General features: G+C 43.2%; 1 protein-coding gene across 1 annotated transcript in view; it reads left to right on the forward strand.

Annotated features, from left to right (window-relative positions):
* The window catches only part of PHLPP2 (PH domain and leucine rich repeat protein phosphatase 2), a 65,169-nt gene that overhangs the window by 27,806 nt on the left and 18,256 nt on the right, over positions 1-19,107 (forward strand). Inside the window, exons 3-7 of the mRNA XM_077452258.1 lie at positions 7,157-7,290; positions 12,237-12,427; positions 15,506-15,631; positions 18,155-18,309; positions 18,396-18,542. Coding sequence (XP_077308384.1) covers positions 7,157-7,290; positions 12,237-12,427; positions 15,506-15,631; positions 18,155-18,309; positions 18,396-18,542 — 753 coding nt within the window. The remainder of the gene's footprint in view (positions 1-7,156; positions 7,291-12,236; positions 12,428-15,505; positions 15,632-18,154; positions 18,310-18,395; positions 18,543-19,107) is intronic.

Raw genomic sequence — 19,107 nt, forward strand, 5'->3', positions numbered from 1 at the left:
TGGGACATTTTTTTGCTATTCAGTACTGCGCTACTTTAACTGGTAATTGCACAGTCATGCAACACTGTACCCAAATGAAATTTATATCCTTTTTTCACACAAATGGAGATTTCTTTTGGTGGTATTTGATCACCACTGTTTTTTTTTATTTTTTAATATATAAACGAAAAAGACCGAAAATTTTGAAAAAAACAAAAAAAACATTTTCGACTTTCTGTTAAAACAAATCCCCAAAAAATTTAAAATTCGTCAGAAATTTAGGCCAAATTGTATTCGGCTGCATATTTTTGGTAAACAAAAAAAATAAAAAATCTCAATAAGTGTATAATAATTGTCAATTAGGTTTTAGTCCGCTACATAGGAAACACCCATTAGAATTTCCATCACATCCCAGATATGAATGAAATAATGAAGGGGTTTGAAAAAGGGATTTTAACGGTGCAAAATAACAATATGAAAGGGAATTTATTTATACATAAAGTTTTATTACAATCAAGGTTAAAAAATATATAAATAGTACAAGTGAAACAATACAAAAAACTTTAAGATGGTTTGCGAAGACGAACTTTGAAGATCACGGATGGATGCAAGGAACTAACTATTGCACACTAGCCCGACATGTTTCGCTATTTGCTTCTTCAGGGGATGTGCAATTCAACAATACAAACACTGTAATATACAAAAAAATTTTTTTTACATAAAATAAATAATTATTAGAATAATCCTTAATTATTCTAATAATTATTTATTTTATGTATAATTTTTTTTTGTGTTTGCATTGTTGTATTGCACATCCCCTGAAGAAGCAAATAGCAAAACATGTCGGGCTAGTGTGCAATAGTTAGTTCCTTGCATCCATCCGCGATCTTCAAAGATCGTCTTTGCAAACCACCTTGAAGTTTTATGTATTGTTTCACTTGTACTATTTATATATTTTTTAACTTTGATTGTAATAAAATTTTATATATAAATAAATTCCCTTTCATATTGTTATTTTGCACCGTTAAAATCCCTTTTACAAACTCCTTCATTATTGTATAATAATTGGTTTATGTGAAAGTTAAAGCGTCTACAAACTATTTTTTACGCAGCTATAGACACTATAATGGTAATAGCGGTGATCAGTGACTTGTAGTGTGGTGTGCAATTGGACACTAACATGTCATCGCTCGGAGGTACACTAACTGACATAAGAAAAAAGATAAGCAGCTGGATATACCAGACTGCAAAAATAGGCGAAAAATATGACCAAGCAGCGTAATCAAACCAAATTTTAATGAAAATTTTATTAAAATGGTACGTAAACTGACATCGCTAGTGACACTAATACAGTGATCAGATGTAATGCTGAACACTGACACTGTACTAATGACACTGGCTGGGAAGGGGTTAAAGTGATATTAAAAGCAATGTTTCTGTTTTTTTTTTATAACAAACATGTTGTACTCACCTGTTCTGTGTAATGATTTTGCACAGAGCAGCCCCATCCTCCTCTTGTGGGGTCCCCCTCCCACCGCCTTTCCTGCCGCGTGCCGGAGGAAGCTGCTTGCTATGGGGTCACACAAGCAGGCTCACTCTCAAGCCGCTGCTCTGTGTATCCATTCACACACAGAACCGTGGCTCGGGCCCGCCTCCTCTCTCTTCTCTTTGGCCCACTGGCTGTGATTGACAGCAGCGGGATCCAGTGGCTCCTGGCCCCTCCCTCCTGCCAAGTGCCCCCAGAGCGAGCAGCTTTCTATAGGGGCACCTGAACAGACTCACTCCCAAGCCACTGCTCTGTGTGTCCATTCACACACAGAGCTGCGGTTCAGCCCCACCCCTCTCTTTTCTTATTGGCCCACTGGCTGTGATTGACAGCCAATGGCTTCCGCTGCTCCCCTCAGCCAATGAGAAGAGGGAGTCCCCTGGGAGTACATCGCTGGATCGAGATAGGGCTCAAGTAAATAGGGGGGGGGGGGTCTGCTGGACACAGAAGGAACGTTCCGTCGCTGCCATCTTGCTACACCCCACACTCGTCCACAGTAAGGGTACAGTGAGAAGGCGGCAAGCGGACATCTTGTTACACCCAGCGGAGTTTTGCATTTTACACTTATTTTTGCAGTGAACTCAGCTTACCGTATATACTCGAGTATAAGCCGAGATTTTCAGCCTCTTTTTTGAGGCTGAAAGTGCCCCCCTCGGCTTATACTCGAGTCACCGCTGTCTGACTGCCCGAACAGCGTGTCGAGCAGACAGACAGCGGCCATTCTACCTTTCAAAAGCCGCGCCTCCGCCTCCGCCTCCGGCTGTGATAGGCGGAACACTCAATTTCCCAGCAGTCAGTGTTCCGCCTATCACGGACATCGGCTCATCCTCGGATGAGCCGATGTCCGTGATAGGCGGAACACTGACTGCTGGGAAATTGAGTGTTCCGCCTATCACAGCCGGAGGCGGAGGCGCGGCTTTTGAACAGGGGAATGGCCGCCAGGGCGCCGACGAAGAGCGGCGATCCTGGCATGGGACGACACGGAGGCTCGGGACGGGACGACACGGAGGCTCGGGACGGGACGACACGGAGGCTCGGGACGGGACGACACGGAGGCTCGGGACGGGACCGGACGGAGGCTCGGGGCACAGGTAGGCTGGACACACAAGGCTGCACGGACACACACACACACACACACACACACACACACACACACACGGATGGATGGATGGACACACACACACACACAGGGATGGATGGATGGATGGACACACACACACACACAGGGATGGATGGATGGATGGACACACACACACACACACACACACACACACAGGGATGGATGGATGGATGGACGCACACACACAGGGATGGATGGATGGACACACACACAGGGATGGATGGATGGACACACACACAGGGATGGATGGATGGACACACACACAGGGATGGACGGACACACAGGGATGGACGGACACAGAGGGATGGACGGACACACACAGGGATGGACAGGCATATCTCACCCTCGGCTTATACACGAGTCAATAGGTTTCCCAGTTTTTTGGGGGTAAATTGGGGGCCTCGGCTTATACTCGGGTCGGCCTATACTCGAGTATATACGGTATATGTTTTTTTTTGTTTTTTTTTTACATTACTGAGCCTGCAGCTGATGCTCAGTCACGGTAAATCTACTGTACCCGAGCAACAAATAGTTAAGGCCCAACTCCGGACTACCCTGCCCTTTCCACATCCTGCTTGGTTTTGCTATGCTATGGTGTTCCAAAATGTCCTCTAACACTCTTCGGTTATTATTTGCACTAGGGATTGACCGATATTATTTTTTCGGTGCCGATACTGATATTTCTGCCACCTCTCAGGCCGATAGCTGATATTCTGTACATTTAAAAAATAATTGTTTTTTTTCCACTTTTTTTTTTTTTTTCTCCACTGTTCTTGCTGTTACAACGAATGTAAACATCCCATGTGACAGATATAGGCGGTGACAGGTCCTCTTTATGGAGAGATCTGAGGTCTCTAATGAATGTAAACATCCCAGGAGAGATCCGGGGTCTATAATGAATGTAAACATTCCATGTGACAGTAATAGGCGGTGACGAGTCCCCTTTATGGAGAGATCCGGGGTCTATAATGAATGTAAACATTCCATGTGACAGTAATAGGTGGTGACGGGTCCTCTTTATGGAGAGACCGGGGGTCTATAATGAATGTAAACATCCCATGTGACAGTAATAGGTGGTGTCGGGTCCTCTTTATGGAGAGATCCGGGGTCTATAATGAATGTAAACATCCCATATGACAGTAATAGGAGGTGACGGGTCCTCTTTATGCAGAGATCTGGGGTCTATAATGAATGTAAACATCCCATATGACAGTAATAGGAGGTGACAGGTCCTCTTTATGCAGAGATCCGTGGTCTATAATGAATGTAAACATCCCATGTGACAGTAATAGGAGGTGACGGGTCCTCTTTATGGAGAGATCCTGGGTCTATAATGAATGTAAACATCCCATGTGACAGTAATAGGCGGTGACGGGTCCTCTTTATGGAGAGATCTGGGGTCTATAATGAATGTAAACATCCCATGTGACAGTAATAGGGGGTGACGGGTCCTCTTTATGGAGAGATCCGGGGTCTATAATGAATGTAAACATCCCATGTGACAGTAATAGGAGGTGACGGGTCCTCTTTATGGAGAGATCCGGGGTCTATAATGAATGTAAACATCCCATGTGACAGTAATAGGGGGTGACGGGTCCTCTTTATGGAGAGATCCGGGGTCTATAATGAATGTAAACATCCCATGTGACAGTAATAGGAGGTGACGGGTCCTCTTTATGCAGACATCCGGGGTCCAATAATGAATGTAAACATCCCATGTGACAGTAATAGGAGGTGACAGGTCCTCTTTATGGAGAGATCCGGGGTCTATAATGAATGTAAACATCCCATGTGACAGTAATAGACGGTGACGGGTCCTCTTTATGGAGAGATCCAGGGTCTATAATGAATGTAAACATCCCATGTGACAGTAATAGGAGGTGACGGGTCCTCTTTATGGAGAGATCCGGGGTCTATAATGAATGTAAACATCCCATGTGACAGTAATAGACGGTGACGGGTCCTCTTTATGGAGAGATCCAGGGTCTATAATGAATGTAAACATCCCATGTGACAGTAATAGACGGTGACAGGTCCTCTTTATGGAGAGATCCGGGGTCTATAATGATTGTAAACATCCCATGTGACAGTAATAGGAGGTGGTGGGTTCTCTTTATGGAGAGATCCGGGGTCTATAATGAATGTAAACATCCCATGTGACAGTAATAGGAGGTGACGGGTCCTCTTTATGAAGAGATCCGGGGTCCAATAATGAATGTAAACATCCCATGTGACAGTAATAGGAGGTGACAGGTCCTCTTTATGGAGAGATCCGGGGTCTATAATGAATGTAAACATCCCATGTGACAGTAATAGGAGGTGACGGGTCCTCTTTATGGAGAGATCCGGGGTCTATAATGAATGTAAACATCCCATGTGACAGTAATAGGAGGTGACGGGTCCTCTTTATGCAGAGATCCGGGGTCCAATAATGAATGTAAACATCCCATGTGACAGTAATAGGAGGTGATAGGTCCTCTTTATGGAGAGATCCGGGGTCTATAATGAATGTAAACATCCCATGTGACAGTAATAGACGGTGACGGGTCCTCTTTATGGAGAGATCCAGGGTCTATAATGAATGTAAACATCCCATGTGACAGTAATAGGAGGTGACAGGTCCTCTTTATGGAGAGATCTGGGGTCTATAATGATTGTAAACATCCCATGTGACAGTAATAGACGGTGACGGGTCCTCTTTATGGAGAGATCCGGGGTCTATAATGAATGTAAACATCCCATGTGACAGTAATAGGAGGTGACGGGTCCTCTTTATGGAGAGATCCGGGGTCTATAATGATTGTAAACATCCCATGTGACGGGTCCTCTTTATGGAGAGATCCAGGGTCTATAATGAATGTAAACATCCCATGTGACAGTAATAGATGGTGACGGGTCCTCTTTATGGAGAGATCCGGGGTCTATAATGAATGTAAACATCCCATGTGACAGTAATAGGAGGTGACAGGTCCTCTTTATGGAGAGATCTGGGGTCTATAATGATTGTAAACATCCCATGTGACAGTAATAGACGGTGACGGGTCCTCTTTATGGAGAGATCCGGGGTCTATAATGAATGTAAACATCCCATGTGACAGTAATAGGAGGTGACGGGTCCTCTTTATGGAGAGATCCGGGGTCTATAATGATTGTAAACATCCCATGTGACGGGTCCTCTTTATGGAGAGATCCAGGGTCTATAATGAATGTAAACATCCCATGTGACAGTAATAGATGGTGACGGGTCCTCTTTATGGAGAGATCCGGGGTCTATAATGAATGTAAACATCCCATGTGACAGTAATAGGAGGTGACAGGTCCTCTTTATGGAGAGATCTGGGGTCTATAATGATTGTAAACATCCCATGTGACAGTAATAGACGGTGACGGGTCCTCTTTATGGAGAGATCCGGGGTCTATAATGAATGTAAACATCCCATGTGACAGTAATAGGAGGTGACGGGTCCTCTTTATGGAGAGATCCGGGGTCTATAATGATTGTAAACATCCCATGTGACGGGTCCTCTTTATGGAGAGATCCAGGGTCTATAATGAATGTAAACATCCCATGTGACAGTAATAGATGGTGACGGGTCCTCTTTATGGAGAGATCCGGGGTCTATAATGAATGTAAACATCCCATGTGACAGTAATAGGGGGTGACGGGTCCTCTTTATGGAGAGATCCGGGGTCTATAATGATTGTAAACATCCCATGTGACGGGTCCTCTTTATGGAGAGATCCAGGGTCTATAATGAATGTAAACATCCCATGTGACAGTAATAGGGGGTGACGGGTCCTCTTTATGGAGAGATCCGGGGTCTATAATGAATGTAAACATCCCATGTGACAGTAATAGACGGTGACGGGTCCTCTTTATGAAGAGATCCGGGGTCCAATAATGAATGTAAACATCCCATGTGACAGTAATAGATGGTGACGGGTCCTCTTTATGGAGAGATCCAGGGTCTATAATGAATGTAAACATCCCATGTGACAGTAATAGGGGGTGACGGGTCCTCTTTATGGAGAGATCCGGGGTCTATAAGGAAGTTGTCTGACTTTCCATGTCAGAGCCATGTGATCCCGGCCTTAAATGTGTTTCCAAATGCAAACAGTGCCATTCCCTAAATGTGAATTGGTATCAGATTCTTAGAATCGCTGTATGGCAGAGCCCAGACTGGGAGAGGGAGAGGCAGCAAAAGAAGACAATCAGCTGTGCTGCAGTGCAAGAAGCATGCTGATGGGTGGAGAGAGCAGAGTGACATAGAGATCAGGCTGCTGCTTTTCCTTGCACAGTCCAGTCACAGGCTGGAGGGGGGGACCTGTAAGCGTTACTGAACTGCACTTCTCCTGCCCTGGCTCCCCCAGCAGTTGGATTGTAAATGGCAAGTCCCCGGGGTTCAAAAGAAAATAATAAAACACAAAAAGCTTATTCTACTTCCATTGTCCTCAGGAAAGTTATTCGCTCTCTGGATCTTGTCGATAAACTCAATGTCATTTCCTGACAGGAGGCTGGACCCCGAGGAGCGCCCCCTGCAGATCATCTACAAGTACCTGTCAGACCTGGGATTCCGGGACCCCCTGAGGATACAAGAGGAGGCGGCCCACTCCGACCTCAGCTGCATGATCCGGTTCTATAGCGGTAAATTCTTTGAGTACCAGATTACCATAGGTGGGAACTGACCAGAAAGGCCGGCCTTTCATGGGGAGGGGGGGGGGAGCAATATCCAACCAATCAGTTTGCGGTATGACCATGGTGGGGGGGGGGAAGCATTGGCCACACTTGTTTGTTCTCACATTGGGCAGACTGTCCTGTTGTCTTCACCTGGGGGAGTGTTGGCAATCTGAGTAATCATTTTGGATAATGACCCCCCCCCCCCCCCCTTCCTTATGGTTGACCCCAATTTGACTATTGTCATATATATATATTTCCCCTCTCTTATTATTTATATATGTTTATATCCTATGCAAAGATATATATATATATATATAATTTATATATATATATATATATATATATATATATATATATATATATATATATATATATATATATATTTTTTTATATTAAAATATATATATTTTTTTTTTTGCATGGGTAATAAACATATATAAACAAGGGGGGGGGGGGGGGGAAGATATATATATATATATTATATGAGAAGGGAGAAATAAATAAATATATCTATATGATATTAAAAGTTCACCTTTTGTAACATGGAAAAAAGAAAAGGGTGGTCTGGATATTGCCTCTTAGGATAACACAAATCTATCCCTATAAAACATATAATAAAAGACGAGTTAGCCCATGGGACTTGAAATGAGTTGGTCATAGAGGTCATCGCGAGTAAGTATAAAGATTTATTAAAATTCCAAAAACATGATTATAAATAACATCATCAGGCATGATTTGACCATTGACACGTTGATTACAGTGGTAGAATAAATCATATACATATACAACTTTGTACTCGACGCGTTTCGTGAGCTCCGCTCGCTTCCTCAGGAGTTGGTGTATATGCAGGATATCTATAAAATAGTAGGTATCGACAAGATATAACATTCAATAGTAATTATGGTAAGAAGAGAAGCATGTGGCCTCTAAGAGGCACCCCATACTTACATTATGGACAATTGGTCCATAGCACCGATCTACACGGGCAGCAGCGGAAGGTCAAATCATGCCTGATGATGTTATTTATAATCATGTTTTTGGAATTTTAATAAATCTTTATACTTGCGATGACCTCTATGACCAACTCATTTAAAGTCCCATGGGCTAACTCCTCTTTTATTATACCTTTTGTAACATGTTACACCCATATTCAGGGTGTAGTATGTAACATGTGACATATTTCCCGGCCCCCACTCCCCCGTATTGACAGCTAGCAGGGGATCTCCTCCCCCCCCCCCCCTCTAGCTGTCACAAGCTGAAGAAGAGGCAGCCCTGTGGGACTCCACCCGCCCGGCCACATCATCCAATCACAGTGTTCTGTGAATGGGAAAACTACAAGTACAGACACCCTTTGCGGCTGCCAGCTTGTCGTTCTCAATGGACTACCAGGGCACTGGTGAGATCTGTTGTATTTCATTCATTCTTCTTGCCTGGCCGTATCAGGAGTTGCAGGCAGACAGACACACAGACAGTCTGCAGGCCCGTGGCATCACACCCACCATCTGCTGATCATGGCCGCAATGCTTTACAGGTCCCTAACATAAAAAAAAAAAAAAATGCATATTTTTTTTACCTGCAAAAAATGTGCATTTATTATTTTCTTTTTGTAAAGGCGAATGTATCCTTTGATATAATACACAGACACAGATTTTTTTTCTTATTATTTTCTTTTTGTAAAGGCGAATGTATCCTTTGATATAATACACAGACACGGATACAATGTAGCAGAGCTGTAAGTCCTGATTGCGATGTTTTGCTCCCACTTGCACACAGTTGGCTCGGAGCCCCGCACACCTGCAGAAATCTCTTTACAGGCAGCAGGTGACGGGGCGTTCCTCTGCACCCTGAGACCTTCACATGCTTGTAAAATAAAAAGACGTTCCAGGTACTGCAGCGTCTGACAGCGATCGGCGGAGCTGACTAGACAAATAGGGGTCAATCACATGCTCTTCCCCGTAAAAACCTTTCACCGCCCTTTTGCTGTAATTTTCCTCTAATGTGAACAAATAGGACAGGAAGTTGAAAGCACAACAATGTAGCAGATCAGGTTTGGGTTGTGTTATTGGCTGTGTGTACAAGGTTTAGCACACAGACCCGTGTTGTTTCCTTATACCCGCTCAGGCAGAGATCATCTGTAGACAATAGAATAATCCTTCATTGTAGGTCCTGCCACCAGATGTCTTCACACCGGATGCAGGGCGATGTATTTCTGACTGCATTATAACTGCATAGACAGTCTGAAATCCAGGGTACCCTATGGGGGTACTATATACTATATACCCCCATAGGGTACCCTATACCCTATAGTTCGCTATTTTGTAGTGCAGTAAAAAAATAAATAATAATAATACAGCAAGGTGCATTTTCTGCACTGCAAATGCACAGAAATGCATGTAAACGCACCGCAATGCACACAAAGTCGCTGTTTGAGCTGCTGTGGCTGTAGTCATGTCCTATTATGTCATAAAAGCCACCAAAGATCTGATGTGCAGCCAGTATACATTCCTGGTACACTGCCTCGGTACTGATTGTAGGATATGTACACTGCAATTGTATTAACAAAAATATATATATTTCTATAAAATATTCCTGAATGTACATTTATAGACTGGTGACCATGCCATATACAGTGCCTTGAAAAAGTATTCATACCCCTTCCCACATTTTGTCATGTTATAACCAAAAACGTAAATGTATTTTATTGGGATTTTATGTGATAGACCAGTGATGGCGAACCTTGGCACCCCAGATGTTTTGGAACTACATTTCCCATAATGCTCCACTACACTGCAGAATGCCAGAGCATCATGGGAAATGTAGTTCCAAAACATCTGGGGTGCCAAGGTTCGCCATCACTGTGATAGACCAACACAAAGCGACACATAATTGTGAAGTGGAAGTAAAATGATAAATGGTTTTCCATTTTTTTTTTACAAATAAATATGTGAAAAGTGTGGGGGGGCATTTGTATTCAGCCCCCTTTACTCTGATACCCCTAACTAAAATCTAGTGGAACCAACTGCCTTCAGAAGTCACCTAATTAGTAAATAGAGTCCACCTGTGTGTAATGTAATCTCAGTATAAATACAGCTGTTCTGTGAAGCCCTCAGAGGTTTGTTAGAGAACCCTAGTGAACAAACAGCATCATGAAGGCCAAGGAACACACCAGACAGGTCAGGGATAAAGTTGTGGAGAAGTATAAAGCAGGGTTAGGTTATAAAAAAATCTCCCAAGCTTTGAACATCTCACGGAGCTCTGTTCAATCCATCATCGGAGAATGGAAAGAGTATGACACAACTGCAAACCTACCAAGACACGGCCGCCCACCTAAACTGACCAGCCGGACAAAGAGAACATTCATCATCGAAGAGCCAAGAGGTCCATGGTAACTCTGGAGGAGCTGCAGAGATCCACAGCTCAGGTTGGAGAATCTGTTCACAGAACAACTATTAGTCGTCTCTCCACAAATCTGCCCTTTATGGAAGAGTGACAAGAAGAAAGACATTGGTGAAAGAAAGTCATAAGAAGTCCTGTTTGTAGTTTGTGAGAAGCCATGTGAGGGACACAGCAAACATGTGGAAGAAGGTGATCTGGTCAATTTAAATTTTTGGCCTAAAAGCAAAAGTTTATGTGTGGGGGAAAACTAACACTGCACATCACCCTGAACACACCATCCCCACCGTGACACATGGTGGTGACAGCATCATGTGGTGGGGATGCTTTTCTTCAGCAGGGACAGGGAACCTGGTCAGAGTTGATGGGAAGATGGATGGAGACAAATACAGGACAATCTTACAAGAAAACCTGTTAGGGTCTGCAAGAGACTTGAAACTGGGGCGGAGGTTCACCTTCCAGCAGGACAACGTCTCGAAACATACAGCCAGAGCTACAATGGAATGGTTTAGATCAAAGCATCTTCATGTGTTAGAATGGCCCAGTCACAGTCCAGATCTAAATCCAATTGAGAGTCTGTGGCAAGACTTGAAAATTGCTGCTCACAGACGCTCTCCATCCAATCTGACAGAGCTTGAGATATTTTGCAAAGAAGAATGGGCAAAAATGTCCCTCTCTAGACCAGTGATGGTGAACCTTGGCACCCCAGATGTTTTGGAACTACCTTACCCATGAAGCTCATGCACTCTGCAGGGTAGTTCCAAAACATCTGAGGTGCCAAGGTTTGCCATCACTGATCTAGATGTACAAAGCTGGTAGAGACATCCCCAAAAAGACTTGCAGCTGTAATTGCAGAGAAAGGGGGTTCTACAAAGTATTGACTCTGGGGGGCGCCATACAAATGCCCCCCCCCACACTTTTCACATATTTATTTGTAAAAACAATTTGAAAACCATTTATCATTTTCCTTCCACTTCACAATTATGTGCCACTTTGTGTTGATCCATCACATAAAATCCCAATAAAATACATTATGTTTTTGGTTGCAACATGACAAAATATGGAAAATTTCAAGGGGTATGAATACTTTTTCAAGGCACTGTATCTATTAAAAGGGAAGCCATTAAAACTGATAGAATTGGCAGACTTAATCCTACACTACTTCTATTAAAAACGGCAAAATGTAACTGTGCAACGTCAATGAAAAATAATGTTAATTGGTCAAAATGGGCAAGAATGAAATCCTGCGCATGCATGGGTATTGCATAATCCCAAGCTGGCCAATCAAGATGGCCAAAAACCCAGCACCTGGGAGCAAGGGAGCCATCGGATTGGTGGAGGGGGTGTATTTAAGGCCTCAGCAGATTCAACAGAAACCCAACACAGAACTCCGGTACATAGAACCGTGAGGAGCAGATTCACGTCGAACGTTTCCATATTGAGTATTCAACAGGTGTCAGGAGGCCACTGGATACATCGACCTTCACTCTACATATCAATGTTATTATTTTTATTTTCAGAGAAGCCGAGCTCCATAGAGCAGTTGGACCGGATTTTGCTTTCGGGGGTTTTTAACGTACGGAAAGGCAAAATTCAGCTCCATAAGTGGGCGGAGAGGCTGGTCGTTCTGTGCGGGACCTGCTTAATCGTCTCTTCTGTGAAGGACTGTCAGACGGGGAAGATGCACATTCTGCCCCTTGTGGGTGGCAAGGTGAGCTGAATGTACCCTACGTATGTAATATTACTTCATGAAAGGAACCTGTCACTAGAGATGTAAAATTTCTGGAAATTTTGAAGCTTGGAAAAAAAAAAAAACTTTTTTTTCTGGGGAAAAAGCTGAAATTTTGCGTATGTATGCAAGGCAGATTACCGTTCTGTCAGAAGGTAAGGCATGGATCCTGTGTTTCTGCAAAGCAAGGAACACGGATCTATGCCTCCCCTATGTATACAAGGCAGATTGCCGTTCTGTCGCAAGGTAAGCCATGGATCCTGTGTTTCTGCAAAGTAAGGAACAATGATCTATGCCTCCCCTATGTATACAAGGCAGATTGCCGTTCTGTCGCAAGGTAAGCCATGGATCCTGTGTTTCTGCAAAGTAAGGAACACTGATCTATGCCTCCCCTATGTATACAAGGTAGAATGCTGTTCTGTCGGAAGGTAAGGCATGGATCCTGTGTTTCTGCAAAGCAAGGAACACGGATCTATGCCTCCCCTATGTATACAAGGCAGATTGCCGTTCTGTCGCAAGGTAAGCCATGGATCCTGTGTTTCTGCAAAGTAAGGAACAATGATCTATGCCTCCCCTATGTATACAAGGCAGAATGCCGTTCTGTTGGAAGGTAAGGCATGGATCCTGTGTTTCTGCAAAGCAAGGAACACGGATCTATGCCTTCCCCTAGTCAAATTACCTTCTATACAGTGAGTAAGCACAAGCTAGGCACACTGTTAAAGAGGAAGTAAACTGTTTTTTTTTTTACTGTGTAATCGGCGGTTGCCAACAGACATCGTGTCCGCAGTACCCGCTGCTGGGCTCCCGTATTATAGATGAATAGTTGATGTAAATATTACATTTTAGGTATATGTCAAGGACCCTATTAGATTTGATAATGAATTTTTATTAGGATAGCATATTATTATTATTATTATTATTATTATTATTGTATTATTCTTTATCTTTTTCCATGAATGTAATGTGTTGCTGATGGTCTATCTGTTATATTTGTTTTGTGAGGTTGGTTTTGATTTTTTTTTTTTATTATAAAATGGGTCTATTTTTCTGTTATTATGTAGCTGTTTTGTTAAAAAATTGACTACTGTCCACATGCGCCCCCAGACCCAGAAGACTTGTGCCCTGTACACACGGTCGGAAATTTCCGACGGAAAAGACCCGATCGGATTATGTTGTCGGAAAATCCGATCGTGTGTGGGCTCTTTCGGACTTTTTCCATCTGAAAATTCCGACGGAAAAAGTTTGAGTGCTGGATCTCTGCAACAAAACCCGATCGGACTTTTTCCGATCGTTTGTAGAGAATTCCGATGAACAAAGTGCCACGCATGCTCAGATCAAATGACGAGACCAAAGCTATTGGCTACTAGCCTGAACGTAGTCCCGTCGTAAGCAACGAACGTCGCCTCGTTCCGAACGATCGGATTTTCCGACAACTTTGTCCGACCGTGTGTATGCAACACAAGTTTTGGGCCAAAATCCATCGGGAAAAAATACGATGGATTTTGTGGTCGGAATGTCCGACCGTGTGTACAGGGCATTAGATCACATGCTAGATACTAGACTTGTTCCCCACGGAAAATTTTGTTTAGTTTCGGTTCGTTGACATTCGTAAAATACATAATTTCGTTCTGTTATATTCGCTATGTTACGTTAATTCGTTTTCGGATAATTCTGTAGAGTGTCGATATTCGTTATACTAAATCTCAAATTCATGCGTTATAGCCGCTATAATTCCGTAATCGCTGAAATTCAATATTTATGTATGTATGTTTATATGTGTATATCTATATATATATATATATATATATATATAGATATATATATATATATATATATATATACATAGATATATATATTCCAAACTACGAATCATTATCTACGAATCATTATCACGAATATATATACATATATATATATATATATATATATGTATATATATATGTATATATATATATTCGTGGTAATGATTCATAGTTAGGAAAGTTGTTTGTTTATTGAATCTTTTAACACACACAATAACAAGATCTCTTCTCCTCGGCTCAAATACAACACAACACCCTTCTCACCCCGTTCTCAGGAACGCACGTTGCCGGTAATCCAACCTCCAGCACAAAATGAATCAGCTGATCGGACTGTAATGCCGCGTACACACGATCTGGATTTTGGTCTGGAAAAAGCTCTGATGGTTTTCCCGGCGCAATTCCGACGGGATTTCGCTCAGACTGACTGTCTTGCCTACACACGGTCACACCAAATTCCGACCGTCAAGAACGTGGTGACGTACAACACGTACGACGGGACTAGAAAAAGGAAGTTCAATCCCAGTAGCCAATAGCTTCCGTCTTGTAGTTGAATCTGAGCATGCGTGAGTTTTTGCGCGTCGGAAATTGCATACACACGATCGGAATTTCCGATAGAAAGTTTTTCCATGGGAAAAATTGAGAACATGCTCTCAAATTTTTGCTGGCGGGGAATTCGGCCAGCTAAATTCCGATGGAGCGTACACACGGTCGCATTTTCCCATGAAAAGCTCTCATCGGTCTTTTGTTGGCCGAAATTTCCGATCGTGTGTACGCCGCATAAGATTTACTTTGAGTTGATCTTTTGTTTCATTAGATCTTTAACAAATTACCGAATCATGTCGAATTCATTTGTTATAATTTCTTTCGTATTCGTTGAAATTCTGTATTTTTTTATTCGGATGCATCCAAATGTCCGAAAGATGCAAAATTCGGCCGAATTTCAATTTGTTTATGAAACGAACTGCACATTTACTAGGTGGTACTTGATCTGGCGCAGAGCTGCCGTCCCGCCGCAGTGAATGTATGGTGGGCGGTCCATTAATGGTTAAAGAAGAAAATCTCCAGTACAGTCAAGGCAGGATTTTTTTTTTTTTTTTTTTAACAAATAGAGTTGAAATCGGCAAACACAAATTTTTACAAAATTTGGCGGGAAATATAACTCTGATATAATGGGTGTTATTTAAATGTGTCTTTATTAGGGGATTTGTCTGGATTTCAGCTTTAAAATAATCTTGATTTTCCTTCCCCCCCCATCCAGATAGAGGAGGTGAAGAGGAGACCGCACTGCCTGGCCTTCTGCTCTGCTGAAGCTCAAGCTCCCACCTACCACGTCAGCTTTGACTCCGCCCCCGAGTACCAGAGATGGCACCGACAGGCTACTAAAGTAAGGGGGCTGAGACATTAAATTTTTTTTGCTATTTAAAAAATGATAAACTGTAAAATAAAATAAAAAAATAGGGAAACAAGTAACAAAGTAACATTATAAGGCACGCGGACAGTTTCAGATCTAAGCTATGTTGTAGCATAAATTCCCGCTGTTTTTCCCCACCCCGGGAGCCGCAGGTTTTATTTATTTTATTTATTTTATTTATTACAGGTTCTTATATAGTGCTGTCAATTTATGCAGTTCTTTACATACACTATATTGACAAAAGTATTGGGACGCCTACCTTTACACACACATGAACTTTAATGTCATCCCAGTCTTAGTCCGTGGGGTTCAATGTTGAGTTGGCCCACCCCTTGCAGCTATAACAGCTTCACCTCTTCTGGGAAGGCCGTCCACAAGGTTTAGGAGTGTGTCTATGGGAATGTTTGACCATTCTCCCAGAAGAGCATTTGTGAGGTCAGGCACTGATGTTGGACAAGAAGGTCTGGCTCGCAGTCTCCGCTCTAATTCATCCTAAAGGTGTTCTGTCGGGTTGAGGTCAGGACTCTGTGCAGGCCAGTCAAGTTCCTCCACCCCAGACTCGCTCATCCATGTCTTTATGGACCTTTTGCTTTGTGCACTGGTGCGCAGTCATGTTGGAACAGGAAGGGGCCGTCCCCAAACTGTTCCCACAAAGTTGGGAACATGAAATTGTCCAAAATGTCTTGATATGCTGACGCCTTAAGAGTTCCCTTCACTGGAACTAAGGGGCCAATCCCAACCCCTGAAAAACACCCCACACCATAATCTCCCCTCCACCAAATGATGTGGACCAGTACACAAAGCAAGGTCATGCAACACTACCCATATGACAGTTTTTCCATTTTTTTCACAGAAATAGAGCTTTAGTTTGGTGGTATTTAATCACTGCTGGGTTTTATTTTTATTTTTTTGCTAAACAAAGGAAAAAAGACAGACAGAAAATTTAGAAAAAATAATTTTTTTCATACTTTGTTATAAGATTTTTCTAACAGGTCTTTTTTACTGTCGTGTGCTGATGAGGCTGCACTGGTGGAAGAAAAAGAGAGACGGCACCCTCTAAGTGAAATAACATTTTAATTCATCTGTAATAAATTCATTTTAAATACTTGCTGCACTTAGAGGGCGCCTTCTCTCTTTATCTTTTATTTTGATTCCAGAGCTTCTTCTTGCTTTTAAGGACTGGCAGCCTATGAGTGCTCAGCACTCTAAGACTACTATATGGACTAATGTTTTAAATGTATTCATAAACAACAACATATATTACCCAGTCCATTATTTACCACAGTTGCCTTTTCACTGTCTTTCCAGCCCCTCCTCCAACCCTTCCCCCTCCCCACTCATGTGTATTTTATAAGTATGCGGCTATATCCAGAGTGCGCCATATTGATCCCTTGACTGTGTGGCTGCACTGGTGGACACTGATAAATGGCACTGTTGGGCACTGATGCGGCTGCAAAAATGGGCACTAACGAGGCTGCACTGATGGGAACTGATGAGGCTGCACTGATGGGAACTGATGAGGCTGCACTGATGGGAACTGATGAGGCTGCAAAAATGGGCACTAATGAGGCTGCACTGATGGGAACTGATGAGGCTGCACTGGTGGGAACTGATGAGGCTGCAAAAATGGGCACTAATTAGGCAGCACTGTTGGGCACCGATGAGGCTGCACTGATGGGAACTGATGAGGCCGCAAAAATGGGCACTAATGAGGCTGCACTGATGGACACTGATAGGTGCCACTGTTGGGCACTTATGGGGCTGGAATGATGGGCACTGATTAGGCGGCACTGATGAGCCTGGAATGATGGGGACTTATAGATGGCACTGATGAGGATGCTATGGTGGGCACTGATAGGCGGCACTGATGAGGCTGCACTGATGGACACTGATAGGTGGTACTGTTGGGCACTTCTGGGGCTGCACTGATGGGTACTGATAGGTGGCACTGACAGGTGGCAGTGATAGGCACTGATTGGCAGCACTGGTGGGCACTGTTGGGACTGCACTGATAATCAGGACACCAATAATCAGTGCCCTGATCATCAGTGTAGGTGTCCTTTTAACACAAGCAGGTTATCGGCTCTCCTCTTGCTGTCAGCATGAGAAAGGGAATGTCAATAACTGGCTTGTGTTCCCATTGTGATCAGCTGTCATTGGACACAGCTGATCACATGGTAAACAGCCGCTGTGATTGGCCCTTTACCCCGATCTGTTTTTAGCTATTCCCTAAGGAGGCAGCGCAATCATGGGAGGACGTCCTCCCAGCAAAGTAAGCCTGCGCTGTAGCCGTCTTTCGGCTATAGCACGGGTGGGAACAGGTTAAAGGGGGGAGGGGGAAGGGTTTGACTTTGCACAGGTGTCCTAGGGACAGGAAATTAAGGGAAAATTGCCAAAAAGTGATCAGAGATCAGACAAATCAGATATTCCACACTTTTTACCAGCTTTATCACTTTAAAGATTATATTTAGAGGTCGTTGTGTTATTGGGTTCCAGGTGGTATCCCAGAGGCTGAGCACCGTCGACCTCTCGTGTCAGAGCCTAGAAGAGATTCCCGAGCACCTGTTCTACTGCCAGGACGTCACGTCCCTGAACCTCCGCCAAAACTTCCTGCAGCTGCAGGGTCCAGCAGGAGTGAGCAGTCTCTGCAGGTACTCCCACACACTGCACTGCTCTGCCTGGGATGAACGGAGGAGGACCGGCCTAAAGATGACCTGTCTTTGTGTCTTCTGCTCAGGTTCTCACAGCTGAAGGTTCTCAATCTGTCACAGAACAAGCTGGGGGATTTCCCCTCGGAGTTATGCCAGATAGCCACCCTCACAGAGCTCAACGTCTCCTGTAATGGGCTGACGCAGGTACCTCTGCAAATTGGACAGTTGCTCAGGTAAGTTATCTTTCACACAAAGAGATCCAGGTGAATGTGTTAACCACGTCAATACCGGGCACTTTGACCCCCTTCCAGCCCGGGACAATATTCAGCTCTCAGCACGGTCACATTTTGAACGACAATTGCGCGGTTATGCAACACTGTACCCAAATGACATTTTTATCATTTTGTTCCCACCGCTAGAGCTTTCTTTTGGTGGTATTTAATCACCACAGTTTTATTTTTTGCTAAATAGATGAAAACAGATTGGAAAAAACCCCCACTATTTTCTTCTTTTCTGTTATAAAATTTTGCAAATAAATAATCTTTCTTCATAAATTTAGTCCAAAATTTATTGCTACATTTCTTTGGTGAAAATAACCCAAATCAGTGTATATTATTTAGTCTGTAGGAAAGTTATAGAGCCCACAAACTATGGGATATATATCTGAAAATGTATCAATCCTGTCAGGCCTATCTCATTTTCTTGAGGCCCAAAAATGCCAAGACAGAAATAATATACCCCCCCAAATGACCACTTTTTGGAAAGTAGACAGTCCGAGGTATTTAGTAAGAGGCATGG

The sequence above is a fragment of the Lithobates pipiens genome, unplaced genomic scaffold (assembly GCF_037356315.1).
Source record: "Lithobates pipiens isolate NorthernLeopardFrog02 unplaced genomic scaffold, aLitPip1_a1.2 Scaffold_10, whole genome shotgun sequence".
NCBI classification, from domain to species: Eukaryota; Metazoa; Chordata; class Amphibia; order Anura; family Ranidae; genus Lithobates; species Lithobates pipiens.